The 15,942-nt window shown below is 33.7% G+C and overlaps 1 protein-coding gene across 1 annotated transcript; it reads left to right on the top strand.

Moving 5' to 3' along the window:
• The first annotated feature begins 54 nt into the window (after positions 1-54).
• LOC112016307 (uncharacterized) lies at positions 55-5,033 on the top strand. Its single transcript, XM_024048835.2, has 2 exons — positions 55-409; positions 4,659-5,033. Exons 1-2 carry the CDS (start codon positions 204-206, stop codon positions 4,864-4,866), a joined length of 414 nt encoding a protein of 137 aa, XP_023904603.2. The 5' UTR covers positions 55-203; the 3' UTR covers positions 4,867-5,033.
• Positions 5,034-15,942: the final 10,909 nt, after the last annotated feature.

The following is a 15,942-nucleotide window of genomic DNA, read 5'->3' as shown; positions in this document are numbered from 1 at the left end:
TCTCATTTACTGTCTTGTCAAGAGCAATTATCATTATCACGAAGAGACACAAAAGCGCGGCTTTCAAAAAAAAAGACACAAAAGCGCAGCTTGCTTCCTTCTTATTGATAGGTTTGAACGGAACAAGGGTTGTCACTTTTGGAAAAATATTGTGTAGTACGAAGTAAGAAGTTGAAAGAAGGGCCTAAGTGCAAGTTAATGTGATGTCAAACAAAGCGTCAATAGTAATAGTGGTGGCAGCAGTGGTGGTAGTGGTACTACCTCTTTTTCTCTCAGTTGTTAAACACAAGGAATTCAGTTTCTCTCGATCTCAACAATCACCCATGGCCACCGAGAAATTTGGAGTGAAGATTCAAAAGAATCCTCCGGAATCCAAACTCACTGAACTTGGTGTGAGAACATGGCCCAAGTATGTCGCTCTTTCTCCATCCATCTCAAACATTTATTTACCCTTTTTGCTTTTGGATTTTGTTTTATCTATCTCAACTCTCCAATTTTTTTTTTTAATTTAAATTTTTATCTGAGCTGAAAACAATTGAAGGAAATCAATCATATCATTCAGTCTAATCAGTAAAGGCGTTCCTTGTCCTATTTCTATGGTTTGATTTGCAGTTATTTTTTATACCCTTCACTTATGTTAAATGTTAAATCTTGTCATTCAACACTCTTATGTTATGCTAGTAGTAGTACTTACGATACGATTCCTTAAAATATTAATTTGTGCAACCAAATGACATTCTTCTTAGTTCTCTCTTTATGAAGGAAAATTATCCTGAAAAAAAAAAAAAAAAAAAAAAAAAAACTATGAGGATTATAATTTTTGGGCAGAACAGAGCAACAAGCACAATGCAGCAGGCCACCAGTGCGGCTAATACTAATAGGGTATAAAAACTTTAAATTTCACAATGGGGAGTCAGTTTCACTTTTCGCACTATACCTATGAATTAAGAATTAAAATGGTAACAACAAAAACAAATAAAACTAACCGTTAGAAGACTAGCAGAATGTTGGACATAAACGTGTCTAGCAGAATGTTGGCTATACAGTGTGATTGAAGTCTCACTTTAAATAATAATGAGGAGAGTGAGAGTTAATATAATATAGTTAGGCTCAAACTCATAGGCTAAGCTTTTGGGTTAAGTGGTGTTCTTATATGTTATATTAATTACTCAATAGAAGTCTCCCCAAGAGTCCCCTTGGAAACCCCACACATTCATGTCTGTGGGAACCTCGGGTGCAACATTCTTTTTGATCTAAAACCATTGACACTATTTCTTTGTTAGACCATTCTTTTTTATCTAACACCATTGACAATATTTCTTTGTTGGCCTTCCCCCCCCCCCCCCCCCCCCCCCCCCCCCCCCCTCAAGATCATATGTGTGTGGGCTTTATGGACTTGCCTTGTGCGATGCATACTTCTGTTGGTCCAAGTAGACACACCATATCCTTACTCCAACTGCAAAAGGGACCTTGGATAACTAACCTTGCCACATTAGTTGCACACCATCATAGGCTCTAATACCACTTGCTGGGAGATCACACATTGGCAAGACTCAAATTAAGTAGTTAATATAATATATAGGGACACCACTTAACCTATAAGCTTAAGCCTATGAATTTGGGCCTAATTATGTCATATTATTATTAATCACTCACTTTTGCTATTATTATTCAATATGGGGTTTCATTCACACATGTATACCCTGCACAAAATTTTCATTAAAATCCAGAGTGGCAAGGTTTATATTTTTCTCGATAAAATATAATTCTTGTTGAATGGAAATGATGGTGGTCATGAGTATGTCAGTGACTCAAAATTTATCAGTATCCTAGGTCATTCAGTTAGTGCAAAATAATAATCATTGCATTCTTATACAAGTTATTTTCTCTCCACAACATATTTTGATAGTCCAGAACAAAGTTTGTTCAGTTGTATCTTATACAAGTTGGTTCAGGCAGTCATAAGGCATTACTAAGTTGTAAAGCACTGACCCTTAATAGGACACCAGAAAGTGTCTGCTACAAGTCCAGGAAGTCTGAAATCCTAGATATAAATTTTGTATGATAACTTTTCAGAATATTAAAACCATTGGAGTTCTTCAAACTTTATCTGTGTAATTTTGATTTAATAGCTTTAATACTTTACCAACTGAATTGAGGGGTGAAGATGTTAGTTGAATATGCAAAACAAGAGCTCAGCATGTGCAAGTGTTTTAACTGACTACCATTATGGTGATTATCAATTTCTCCATGCAATGAGAGTGGAAATAAGCTCGCTATTCCTAACAGGAAGATGTTGCAGGACCAAGAAACTTCATTACAATGAGCAACTACCATAACAAGGACGTTAGGGTTTTAGAAAATAAAGGAACAAAGGCAAGGAACTTCAGAAAATTCTAATGGATTTTTCGTTTTTTACTTTAAGTGATCCATTTAGAATTGAAGCAGCATATTCCTTTGAAAATGCGTTGATTGAAGATAATATCACCATTGCTTTAATACATCATTTGTGCACTTCCTTTTGTTTTTTTTTGGGGGAGGGGGGGGGGGGGGGGGGGTGAGGCTATATTTAATTTGAAGAAGTGAGGAGGGAGGATGAGGCCCACGAGCATGAGTCCCAAGCCCACCCTAAAAGGAGTATTTTGATTTTTGACTCCCAAGGTTGCTAAGTACTTATAGACCATTATTCCATCCTCACTCATCATCTTCTTTTGCAGTTGTTAAACATTCTGGTATACTTTGTGAGAAAAATGTCAAATTAGATCAGATTAATCTTGGAATTTCTCTCTAAACTGTGGATTTACATCCTCCATACTTTACACAAGGTTTCTATGTCCAAGAAATAGTCAGACCTTCAAAATGAAACAAGCTGCTCTACCTTGGATTTGGTAGGAACTGTTGTAATAGGGTAAGCGTAGTTGGATAACTATTTAAATAAGTATTAGCATAGGCATTTGGTGGAAAATTGGATGAGACATTGTTTTGCTATGTTAAAAGTATGGGAGCAAGGAAAGACAATCTCGCTGGTTGCAATAAGCGGCTAGAATTTGATAATAGAATTGAGTATTGCAGTTGTGTACTCCCTACTAGAATAGAACAAAGGAGATGGCTAGGTTTTATTTATACCTAGGAACAGAGATTAGGGTCTAATACCTTGAAGAGAGATCTGGCATGCTCTGAAGTTTAGAATGTAGATTTACCCAAAACTTTAAGGGTTAAAATTGGTATGGCAGCACCATTGAAATTAATCCCAAGCCTCCTATGGGTTGATTATGTTTGGCGAACAGGCCTGCCTGGTGTTATTGTTGATTTTCTTTAGTTAGAATAAAAATGGAATGTTTCTATTCTCAGTATATATAGCTTGGTATGCCTAATTGGCCTATGGAATAAATCTTTATAAGTCACTATATTACCCGTTTTTGTTCAATAGATAAAAGCCCCATTAGATTGAAATAAGAACAAAAGTGCTAACCAAAAGGAGCTTAGGGTTCTCAAGTATATGACATTTGTTTGCCCATCTTGATACGAACTTGGTATATGGGACATATATTTGGAATTAATTTTTTTCAACTTTGAAATTGTGAGCAACATTTAATATGTCAAAATCTATTGGTCTCACAGTTGATGCCAAACTAACTGAAATTGAGTCGGATTCCTCCCTCCTGAGTACTCTCCTGAAAATCTGATACAAACTATTTAACAGGCCTGCCTGGTGTTATTGTTGATTTTCTTTAGTTAGAATAAAAATGGAATGTTTCTATTCTCAGTATATATAGCTTGGTATGCCTAATTGGCCTATGGAATAAATCTTTATAAGTCACTATATTACCTGTTTTTGTTCAATAGATAAAAGCCCCATTAGATTGAAATAAGAATAAAAGTGCTAACCAAAAGGAGCGTAGGGTTCTCAAGGATATGACATTTGTTTGCCCATCTTGATAGGAACTTGGTATATGGGACATATATTTGGAATTAATTTTTTTCAACTTTGAAATTGTGAGCAACATTTTATATATCAAAATCTATTGATCTCACAGTTGATGCCAAACTAACTGAAATTGAATCGGATTCCTCCCTCCTGAGTACTCTCCTGAAAATCTGATACAAACTATTTAACAAGCTCTGAAGTAGCAAGTTTTATGAGCCTAAAATCTATACCAACACAGCAGTTAGATTGTTGTCACCAACGCTCCAACCATATCAATTTCACTAGTATCCCAACTCCTCAAGGACACCTCTCTCCAGTGTTTCTCCACTCTTCTTGCACCAAAGTTGTAGAGAAATTTTAATAGTTTTTTTACTTTTTTTTTTATTGGTAAGGTAAGGTATATGCATCTAGTGGGTTTTTACCTCACCCTGCACCTTGTTCTCGAGGCTTGTTCTCAAGGGAATGGATTTCCATTTGAACTAGAGCTTATTGAAATGCAAGTTTTCTACTTGATTGTATTTCAGGGGAAATAATGACTGCATATATTTCAATGATAACAAGGATTAGGCACCTTTTAGTTTCAGACTTTAATTTTGACATACATTCATAAAGATTCATTCTTTTACAGAAAAATCTGTTTATAGGACTTCTTCATTTTGATATTTTATATTCTATCCTTCCACAGTGCAAGTTAATGTGAAGAATACTTTGATTTCTGTAATCTGAATAGATGGGGATGCGGTCCAAGCAAATTTCCATGGGAATTCACTGCCACGGAGACTATGTTTCTGCTGGATGGGAAAGTCAAGGTTTATGTGGATGGTTATGATGAATCATTTGAAATTGGGGCTGGTGATTTGATTGTATTCCCTAAAGGCATGAAAGTTACTTGGGATGTCACTAAAGCTGTGAACAAGCACTATAGCTTGGAAAAGTAATGTATCTAAGCCTGATGTTGCTTTGGAATAGTATTATCCATGTTGTAATAGGTTTTTAGTGAAAAGTTGGATGACTGAGTATGTGGTGTATTCTCATGTATGAGTTTCTATTTTGCAGTACTTCTAACCAACGTTTTAAAAGCTATCACTGTTGAAGGTTTGATCTAGATCCCTATGTGAATCCTGTTTTATTCAGCTGTCATAGATGCGTCCCAGTATCCTAAAAATTTATGCGTGGGAATCATCTACCCGTCTTTTTGTTAAATCTTTCCTCTCCTTAATTCCCTAGTCTTCAATCAGAAGCATGTCCTGTTCTAGTCGTCTCTCACAGATGCATCCCAGTATCCAAAAAATTTGTGCACAGAATCATCGGCATTGACTCATCTGTTCATTGAAGGGTTTTACAAAGTAGTGGACCAAGTGGATGAGAATCGCCAGCCCAAAGCTGCCTCTTCTGAAACAAACAAATGCATTTTCGACCATGTTATACCGGGATGATCTGTGTTTGTGACTTTTGTCTCTATAAGTTACTGATATATATACACTCACTTGAAACTGCTTGTGAGATTGGCCACGTGCGCGTGTTATTCATTAGAGATATATATATATATATATATTTAGCTTGGCTTCACTTGAAAAAAAAAAATTCAGGCTTTAGATTTGTATATATATTTGTAAAGTTGAATTTATTCAATCATGTATTAGCTTTATTCCATACCAAATTTACTTGTAATTTCAACAATTAGATAGTCTGTATTTAGGTGGGAATCATGTAAAAGTTGTGTGTGAAAGAGTGTGAAGAAAACTCAAGATGTGTGCACTCAAAGGAGTTTCACGATTAGATCTCGCGATTGGCTCACAACTGGCAAGTTGCCAAAATGGCACACGTGTGAAGTATGCAGGGAGCTGAAGGGTCACGACAATTAGAGCACTACAGGACAAAAAGTATAGTCTAACTTGGAAGTTATCTCACGACTCAAACTCCCGACTAGTTTCAGTCACGAGGTCAAGTTGCTAGAATGCCCTGTTTAGATGAAAATTGACTTTTTACATTCATCACGTACCCTACTATAAATATCCTTATATTCACGAAATGTAAAGTGCTTTCAGAGATAATTTTGAGAGAGAAACCCTAAAGAAAACCAAGATTGACTCATCTACAATTTTAGACATTTAATTCTCCAAATTTCTCTACTTTCACCATCTCCATGGACATATCATTGAGAGGTACATTTGCCAAATCCTTATCTCACTATACCCATATCAGTAAGAAAGTATTTTGGTGCTTGGGATGCAGTTCGAAGATGACCAATTCACTTGGTTGATGCAATGGGCTTATTGCAGGATCTGGTAAGCTAAAGAAGACACGGTTAGACTTAACCTTGTTGGAGCAAGAAACTTGGAGGGCTTAGATGCATTGAGTAGATTAAGCTTGGAGGGTATATTGCTATTTGTGTATACTAACTTTATTTTTTAGTGGATCATTTGACCACTTGGAGAGCAACAGAAAGGTTTTTCGCCAAGTTTTTCAATTTCCTTTTCGATAACACGTATCAGTGTTATCTTTGTGTTTGCATATCTCTAACCCTTACTCTCTATCTTTAATTGCTACTGTGTTGTGATTAATTATGGTGTGGAGTTGTTTGTTTGTTTGGGTTTTTACTTGTACCCATTATTCCGCAAATTTATTGTTTGGGTATAAGCTTGTGTTGGTTTAATTTGAAATTAGGAGTCTAAATATTTATTAGTGTTTTTACACACTAATTGAACTTTCAATATTTAGTGTGTTATTCTTTCTTTCTTCTTCTCTTTTTTTAAGCAAGAAAAAGGGGCTGTTTAAGCATATTAAACTCAAAAGTATGTTTTTTTTTTTTTTTTTTTGATAAACCGTGATGCGATTGTTTTAACCAACTTAATAGCTAGCAAGTATTGAAAAAAGCACAATAACTAAGCAGATTGGCCCGATGAGATTGTGTGGCATCATCCATAGTTTGTATAAACATTTGATGTAAGAGACCAAAATTGTGAATGGAACAATTGAAAAAAAGTTAAGACCATCAATAAGTAATTTCTGCAAAATCACGAAATGTCTCCTACTAAAATTTTTTATGCTGTTGACGAACGACGAAAAATGGCTTCCAGAGTCATGCCATTTACAACACTGATTTGAGGATTTGACTTTGTTTCTAAAGGTATGTAGTCAATGATGTATCAATTAAGTGGGCTTTTTCAGGTTGATGTATTTTTGAAGATAATGCTAGTAACAGTTATCAATGGAAAGCAAAGGACTGAGTTCTCAATTTCTCACTACGATTCTAAGCTATCAAGTATAAAAGCTAAATTTTGATTGAAATTATTAGAGCTATTAATTATCAAGAAGCAAAGTAAGCCAAGTTTAATAGTTTATGCTAAGTCACAAAGTAAACGGTACAAACAATGCTAGAGTAAATGGCTTGAACATGAAATCAAGTCGATAATAGAGATCTAAGGATCTATTAAGTAACAAGATTAACGACTAAGAACTTGAATTTAACTTAAAAGAACTTGAATATAATCAAGATTAATAGAGTAAGAAGTTGCCAATAAACTACTTACTTGCAACAACGCCTTCCTAAATCCTATGAACTATGAGAAATCTATAAAGGGAATACAATAACAAAAGAATAATATTCGTATCACCAATTTTTCAATTGAGAGTTGTGTTTTTCTTGAGAATAAATCATTTACATATGCTTGAGGTCTTTGGCAGTTATTAGTAACTAGTAAGTTAGTTACTCGTGCGATGTACAGATAATATTGTAATGTTTTATATAAGATTAGGGCTGTCCACAGGTCGGTCCGGGTCGGGTTTGTGCCCAACTCGCAACCGACCCGATCAGATTGGGTGGACGAAATCTCAACCCGCCGCCGACCAAGAGGATGATCGGATCAAGCAGGTTGAAACTTCAACAGGATCCGGGCAAGTCAGTCGGAGTCGAAAATCTGGAAAACTGCGAGAATCAAGCGTAGATCCGGCGAGAATCCGGCATGAAAACGGAGAAAAATGGCCAAAATCCTTGATGTCTCACTAGATCCGGCTTAATCTAGGCCATTTTCGGCAAGATCTGGGCTAGATTCAGCGAAATCTCGCCAAGATCTTGACGAAAATGGTATAGATCTCGCTGGATCTACTAAATATCGCAGGAAATTTTCTGGGTTGGTCAGATCGGGTTGAACAGATTTTGGAGGAAGGAAAACCGACACCCGACCCGAAAAACTCAGGTTTTGGAAGAATAAACCTGTCGCCAACCGCCGGAGAAGTCGATTCGGTCGGCGGCGGGTCGGGTCCGGTCGACGGCGGCGGGTGAGTCAGGTTGACCGGGTCTCTGGACAGCCCTATATAAGATAGTTTTGGAGAATGTTGTATATAAACTATAGCATAATTGTTGTAGAACCTTATTAGTAATGAAAAAGCAACATTATAAATTGCACACACATATCCATTATAATTATTCAATTGAAGTAATAAGAGGAAAAAAAAAAACTACTTTGAAAGAATATTATAGAATAAAAGTTGATATAAAATGTGTCTTTCTTTTTCTCCTTAATTCTAAAACAAAATACACATTCCAAACACCCACAGTTGATCACATCATTTACAAAATTTACAAATCCACAACATTTGACCTTAACATCTAAATCGTAATTGCCATTATCACTCAATATAAACTGCAAGCCCCACTTCTTTGGTTATAGCCAACTCATACAGGTTAAGATTAGATGAAACAACAAAATTAGAGCTAACAAGGTGTTGTCAAAATATTGAAGATAAATTACATCATTTTTTGTCTGTGTGTATTTGACATGGGATTACATGAAGGGCTATGGGTAGATATATATAAAGGGCTAGAAGCGCAAGAGGTGAAATGGTAAATTAAAATGCAAAGAGTTTTATGTGTATGTGTGAAGAATGAAAAGTATTGAAACATTGAACCAAATGATACAAATAATATTTATTTTTTAATTAGAAAAGTCTTGAAACATCGAACCAAATAAAACAAAAAATCAATATTTAATTTGTTCTTATATCTGATGTGGCATTTGAGAATATTTCAATTTTCTTTGCATAGAATATGCCACTTGATAGAATCTCATACTTTCCCACATGAAGTCTCTGCTATATATATATATATATATATGATGTGAGAGAATAGTAAGAAGTTCATAAATAAATAAAAAAATGAGAAGAAAAAAAGTAAAAAAATAAAAATATTGTAATAAGAGTCCGAATTTAGTAAGAATGGGATGTAAAATCTATGTTTTACACAATCCAATAATAAATTACCATATCGGTTTTTAACTTAGAACTCAATATATCCTACCACAAACATCTCATAATAAACTCGCAATTAAATCGAATTTTTAAATGAGTATTAGAATTGATTGAGTGTGGTTGTGTCTATTCTTTAATATATAATAAGATGATGTGGCATGTTAGAATTGGAAAGGTAAAACTTAGGTTTTACACTACATCCTTATAGAATTTAATATCTTGTAATAAACACCGAATTTAATATCTACGTCATATCATGTTATATAATAAAGTAATATTATATTCTTATATAATATCTGTGTGCATCCAAAACGAGCTTAACGAGCTGACTCACTCTTGGGCTCATAATCTATTTGTAATATAGGCTTTGGATTTCCTACTTTGGGTGATTCTAGCCTAGAGACTCAACAATATCTCTCTAGCCTTTGTATTCCTTTCCTTTCACCCTTACTGTTCTCAACTCTAAGCTTCCTCCAGAACCTTTCAACAACCACTTCCTTCCTTAGCTTCTCATATTTATATCCCAAAATTAGTGGAAGAATCATGATTACTCTTATGGCTAGTGGGAGAAGAGGTCCAATGTTTTCATCGCTAAATGGGTGTTTTGTTGGGAGTGGGGTGTGGTGAGAGTGGCATTGAAATTGGTTCTCACCCCAGGGGGGGTGATGTCCGGCAGCAGTGCTTCTCAAGATGTCGCCGGGCATCCAAGATATGGCCTTTCTGAGCAGTCATACTCGTTGGAGACGAGATTTTCCAGGCAACCTCCTAGCCATGAACCAATGAGTATATATTACAACGACCTGCCTAACGGGTTCTAGGCCGAACATGACGACATAAGGTCCATGTCCATGACCTTAGTAGGCCTTAAGCCCAATTTTTAATAGGGCTGACAGGGGTGTTAGGACCATGGGCCATACTATAGAGCTGGGGTTCAAGACCCAAATGGCCCTAGAGGTCCAATGCCGTACACTATCTTTATATATATTGCAATGGATTACATCTATGAAATCAAAGAGATGAAAAAAAGATAACAACTTAAAAACACAACTTAATCACATCAATCCAAAATAGAGTTCCAAATAATACAAAAATTCATCAACTTAAAGTAGAGATGCAAGAAAAAAAAAATTGAGGGAAAGAAAGAGAGATAACCTTATGTGTGTGAGACATTAGTGGCAACTTCATGATTTTTTTATAGGGGGGTCAATAGTGGTAGAGCTAGGAATTTTCATGAGGGGCAAGTAAAAAAATAAAATAATTATTTTTTTATATGGACAACTTCCATGTTATATACATTATACAATAATCTAAAATAATATTATAAATATAATTTAGTATAAATATCGATAAGACAACAACCATTGAATGCGTAAAAATAACTAATCATACACGTGGTCAGTCTCTTGAAGTTGGGCTAAGGTTAAATGTGAAACTATAAAAAAAATTAAAATTAAAAAAATAGTAATTGATATAAGTTTTTACTTTTGAAATGTATAGCCTCTTAAATATATATATATATATATATATATATATATATATCGATGTGAGAGAATAGTAAGAAGTTTATAAATAAATAAATAAAAAATGAGAAGAAAAAAAGTAAAAAAATAAAATATTGTAATAAGAGTCCGAATTTAGTAAGAATGGGATGTAAAATCTATGTTTTACACAATCCAATAATAAATTACCATATCAGTTTTTAACTTAGAACTTAATATATCCTACCACAAACATCTCATAATAAACTCGCAATTAAATCGAATTTTTAAATGAGTATTAGAATTGATTGAGTGTGGTTGTGTCTATTCTTTAATATATAATAAGATGATGTGGCATGTTAGAATTGGAAAGGTAAAACTTAGGTTTTGCACTACATCCTTATAGAATTTAATATCTTGTAATAAACACCGAATTTAATATCTACGTCATATCATGTTATATAATAAAATAACATTATATTCTTATATAATATCTGTGCGCACCCAAAACGAGCTTAACGAGCTGACTTACTCTTGGGCTCATAATATATTTGTAATGTGGGTTTTGGATTTCCTACTTTGGGTGATTCTAGCCTAGAGACTCAACAATATCTCTCTAGCCTTTGTATTCCTTTCCTCTCACCCTTATTGTTCTCAACTCTAAGCTTCCTTCAGAACCTTTCAACAACCACTTCCCTTCCTTAGCTTCTCATATTTATATCCCAAAATTAGTGGAAGAATCATGATTACTCTTATAGCTAGTGGGAGAAGAGGTCCAATGTTGTCATCGCTAAATGAGTGTTTTGTTGGGAGTAGGGTGTGGTGAGAGTGGCATTGAAATTGGTTCCCACCCCAGAGGGGTGATGTCCGGTAGCAGTGCTTCTCAAGATGTCGCCGGGCATCCAAGATATGGCCTTTCTAAGCAGTCATACTCATCGGAGACGAGATTTTCTAGGCAACCTCCTAGCCATGAACCAATGAGTATATATTACAACGACCTGCCTAACGGGTTCTAGGCCGAACATGACGACATAAGGTCCATGTCCATGACCTTAGTAGGCCTTAAGCCCAGTTTCTAATAGGGCTGACAGGGGTGTTAGGACCATGGCCCATACTATAAAGCTGGGGTTCAAGACCCAAATGGCCCTGGAGGTCCAATGCCGTACACTATCTTTATATATATTGCAATGGATTACATCTATGAAATCAAAGAGATGAAAAAAAGATAACAACTTAAAAACACAACTTAATCACATCAATCCAAAATAGAGTTCCAAATAATACAAAAATTCATCAACTTAAAGTAGAGATGCAAGCAAAAAAAAAAAAAATTGAGAGAAAGAAAGAGAGATAACCTTATGTGTGTGAGACATTAGTGGCAACTTCGTGATTTTTTTATAGGGGGGTCAGCAGTGGTAGAGCTAGGAATTTTCATGAGGGGCAAGTAAAAAAATAAAATAATTATTTTTTTATATGTACAACTTCCATGTTATATACATTATACAATAATCTAAAATAATATTATAAATATAATTTAGTATAAATATCGATAAGACAACAACCATTGAATGCGTAAAAATAACTAATCATACATGTGGTCAGTCTCTTGAAGTTGGACTAAGGTTAAATGTGAAACTATAAAAAAAAAATTAAAATTAAAAAAATAGTAATTGATATAAGTTTTTACTTTTGAAATGTATAACTTCTTAATTATACACATGGTCAATCTCTTGGAGTTGGAGCAAGCACTAAAAGAGTTCTTGGATTTGGGAATCCATAGAGTATTTATCAAACTACTTGATCAAATAGAGAGTAAAACTAAGAAAACATGGAAGAGAAAAAGAAAGATAGAGGGAATGATGAAAGAATCACAGATATAGATACAAATCTGTTAGTTGTAACAGTGGTGTACTTTTTTGTTGATGAAGAAGAAAAGTGTAGAGAAAAACAACTTTATTCTGCTGTCAATGGAAAAGTAAGCCAAATTCTTGGGGAAACAGAAGTTTTTTTTTTAACGAATAAGCAAAAATTTGAAACATTTTTTTTTAATTTTTATAAAATAAATATTTTAAGAGTAGTGCTATTGACACAACACTTTCACAACAAAACCTAAATGGCAAGATATTAAAGGTAGGGAAAAAGTAATGGTAGTTGTGGGTCCAATAAAAACCAGTTACAACTTGCCACTTAACCTTTATTGTTAAATTATTGTGAAAATATTGTGAAAGTGGCATTAAGATGATCATATTCAAACTTATATCAGCTAGATTTAAACAAAATTTTGGGTCAGGGGTTCAAAATTTTATTTTAAGACTCAAATTTAAAAAAAAAAATCATATATATGTATATATATATATATATATATATATAAAATAAAAAAACATTGGCCAAGTTAGGGGGTTCATTTGAACCCCCTGGCCTTAAAGGTAACATTACCCCTAAAACTATGTATAGAATAAAATAAAGAATTGTAAATTTATAGTAAGTGAAGGGGAATGAGAAATGCCTAAAATAATGGAAGATGAAGGGATAGAGAAAAATGATATTAAGAGATAATACTAGGGAGACGAAAATATAAAATGGAGGGGGAATATTGGAGAAAGTATAACATTAAGTTGAGAAATTAATAAGAAAAAAAAATAGTTTAAAAAAAGAGAGAGAGTGTTGGAAATAGGTGGATAATGTAGCCACTGATATGGCTCAACATAAGCGTAGCAATAATAAATACTACACTTCAACTTTTAAATATATATATATATATATATAAACTAACAAATAGCATAACACATAATATATACACAAACACACAAATCTAGATAAAGGGGTTGCAAGAATGAGACTATGGATATTCCCAGGAAGATTCATACTTAGTGAGGTAAGGTCCCATTTATGGTCTTAAGTGAGAGGCTCAACAACCTTTATATCATGGTCATGAGGAAGGAGGAGGGGGCCATGAATAAGAGATCTTANTCCATTTTATATTTTCGTCTCCTAGTATTATCTCTTAATATCATTTTCTCTATCCTTCATCTTCCATTATTTTAGGCATTTCTCATTCCCTTCACTTACTATAAATTTACAATTCTTTATTTTATTCTATACATAGTTTTAGGGGTAATGTTACCTTTAAGGCCAGGGGGTTCAAATGAACCCCTAACTTGGCCAATGTTTTTTATTTTATATTTTTTTTTTTTTTTTTTGAGTCTCAATGCTGCGAACTTGTGATAACATAAAATTGGTTTTTTTTTTTTTTTTTTTATTAATGATGTAATACAAAATTAAGGAGATAAAGAATTTAGATTATAAAGTAATTGTCATATAAATTAGAAATTAGTTATTATGTGATATAATAATTTTTTCTTTTTAATAGGAATGTAGTATAATAAGTTGATTGTTTGTTTAATCATAATTTTTGTTTCTTTAATAAATTGGAGTTAGCAAATTTAAAAAAAAAAATCATATTAATGTTATATATATATATATATATTGATTAGTAGCGAGGACTGAGGAAGTTATCATTTGGGAAATGACAAAGTTTTAAATATATACCTAATTAAAAGCCGCCAAGCTTGCTGATTAATGAGGAAAGCCTCAATGATTAATGGGTGCGTTTCTGAGTTTCAGTGTCACTCCGTAAATAAGATATTTGAGCTTTGTCAACCTTTTCACATATGGAAGAAGGGAGAATTGTGGCTGGCATGTGGTAGTATGTGATAGGGGCGGGGACAACTTTAATGAGGGATAATATGCCTGCCATAGACAACAAACTAGGTTGTGATGCAGGATGTGGAAGCTGATGCAGGATGCGGAAGCAACAAGAAACAGAACATGTCTACTTCTATAAAATAAGAAACAACCACCATGTACCTTTGATATGATAGTCACTCTTCAAGTATAAACTTGTAAAGTATAGGGAGTAAGAGCTGGAATTCAAGTTTCCAGAAAAGAATTTCACAAACATATATATTTCGATTAGAATTTCTATTTTGTATATAAAAAAGGAAAATAGGAAACAAATGGTTTAGAATCCAGGCAGTCAAGTACGAATATTTTCCATGATGTGCAATCAACTAACAATCGTTATAATCTCTTCCCCTTCGATGTAGGAGTTTTGTTTTAGTTAGTGAAAAGATACTCCCTATTTATTAATTAAGGTTACTACTTTGATGTTCCTCAAAAAAAAAAAAAAAAAAAAAAAAAAAAAAAAAAAAAAAATTAATGTTTTATATATATAAATATATATATATATATATATATATATATTGATTAGTAGCGAGGACTGAGGAAGTTATCATTTGGGAAATGACAAAGTTTTAAATATATACCTAATTAAAAGCCGCCAAGCTTGCTGATTAATGAGGAAAGCCTCAATGATTAATGGGTGCGTTTTTGAGTTTCAGTGTCACTCCATAAATAAGATATTTGAGCTTTGTCAACCTTTTCACATATGAAAGAAGGGAGAATTGTGGCTGGCATGTGGTAGTATGTGATAGGGGCGGGGACAACTTTAATGAGGGATAATATGCCTGCCGTAGACAACAAACTAGATTGTGATGTGGGATGTGGAAGCTGATGCAGGATGCGGAAGCAACAAAAAACAGAACATGTCTACTTCTATAAAATAAAAAACAACCACCATGTACCTTTGACATGATAGTCACTTTTCAAGTATAAACTTGTGAAGTATAAGGAGTAAGAGATAGGATTCAAGTTTCCAGAAAAGAATTTCACAAACATATACATTACGATTAGAATTTCTATTTTGTATATAAAAAAGGAAAATAGGAAACAAATGGTTTAGAATCCAGGCAGTCAAGTACGAATATTTTCCATGATGTGCAATCAACTAACAATCGTTATAATCTCTTCCCCTTCGATGTAGGAGTTTTGTTTTAGTTAGTGAAAGGATACTCCCTATTTATTAATTAAGGTTACTACTTTGATGTTCCTCAAAAAAAAAAAAAAAAGGTTACTACTTTGATACTATCTAAGCCATGATGAGAACGTGAATATCTACATTTCCGGAAAAAAAGGATCGGGCTTACTAGGCATATAATCCTTGAGGTGATTCTCAGGAAAAATAAAAAATAAAAATCCTTTACTAGTATAACTTTTTTTTCCCTCTAAAGAATCTTGAGTTATGTGCAGCTAATTGTTTGGGATTCTGAAAGAATTCATAGGATTTCTAAAAGATTATCCGCAACAAACTACTATTTAGTGATTAGTAAAACTATGGCCAAAAAAAATAAGAAAAGTAATGCTAGAGACAAACTTTTTTATAAAAAA

The sequence above is a fragment of the Quercus suber genome, unplaced genomic scaffold (assembly GCF_002906115.3).
Source record: "Quercus suber isolate HL8 unplaced genomic scaffold, Cork oak 2.0 scaffold_769, whole genome shotgun sequence".
Taxonomy (NCBI): Eukaryota; Viridiplantae; Streptophyta; class Magnoliopsida; order Fagales; family Fagaceae; genus Quercus; species Quercus suber.
This window is presented reverse-complemented; position numbering and strand designations above follow the sequence as displayed.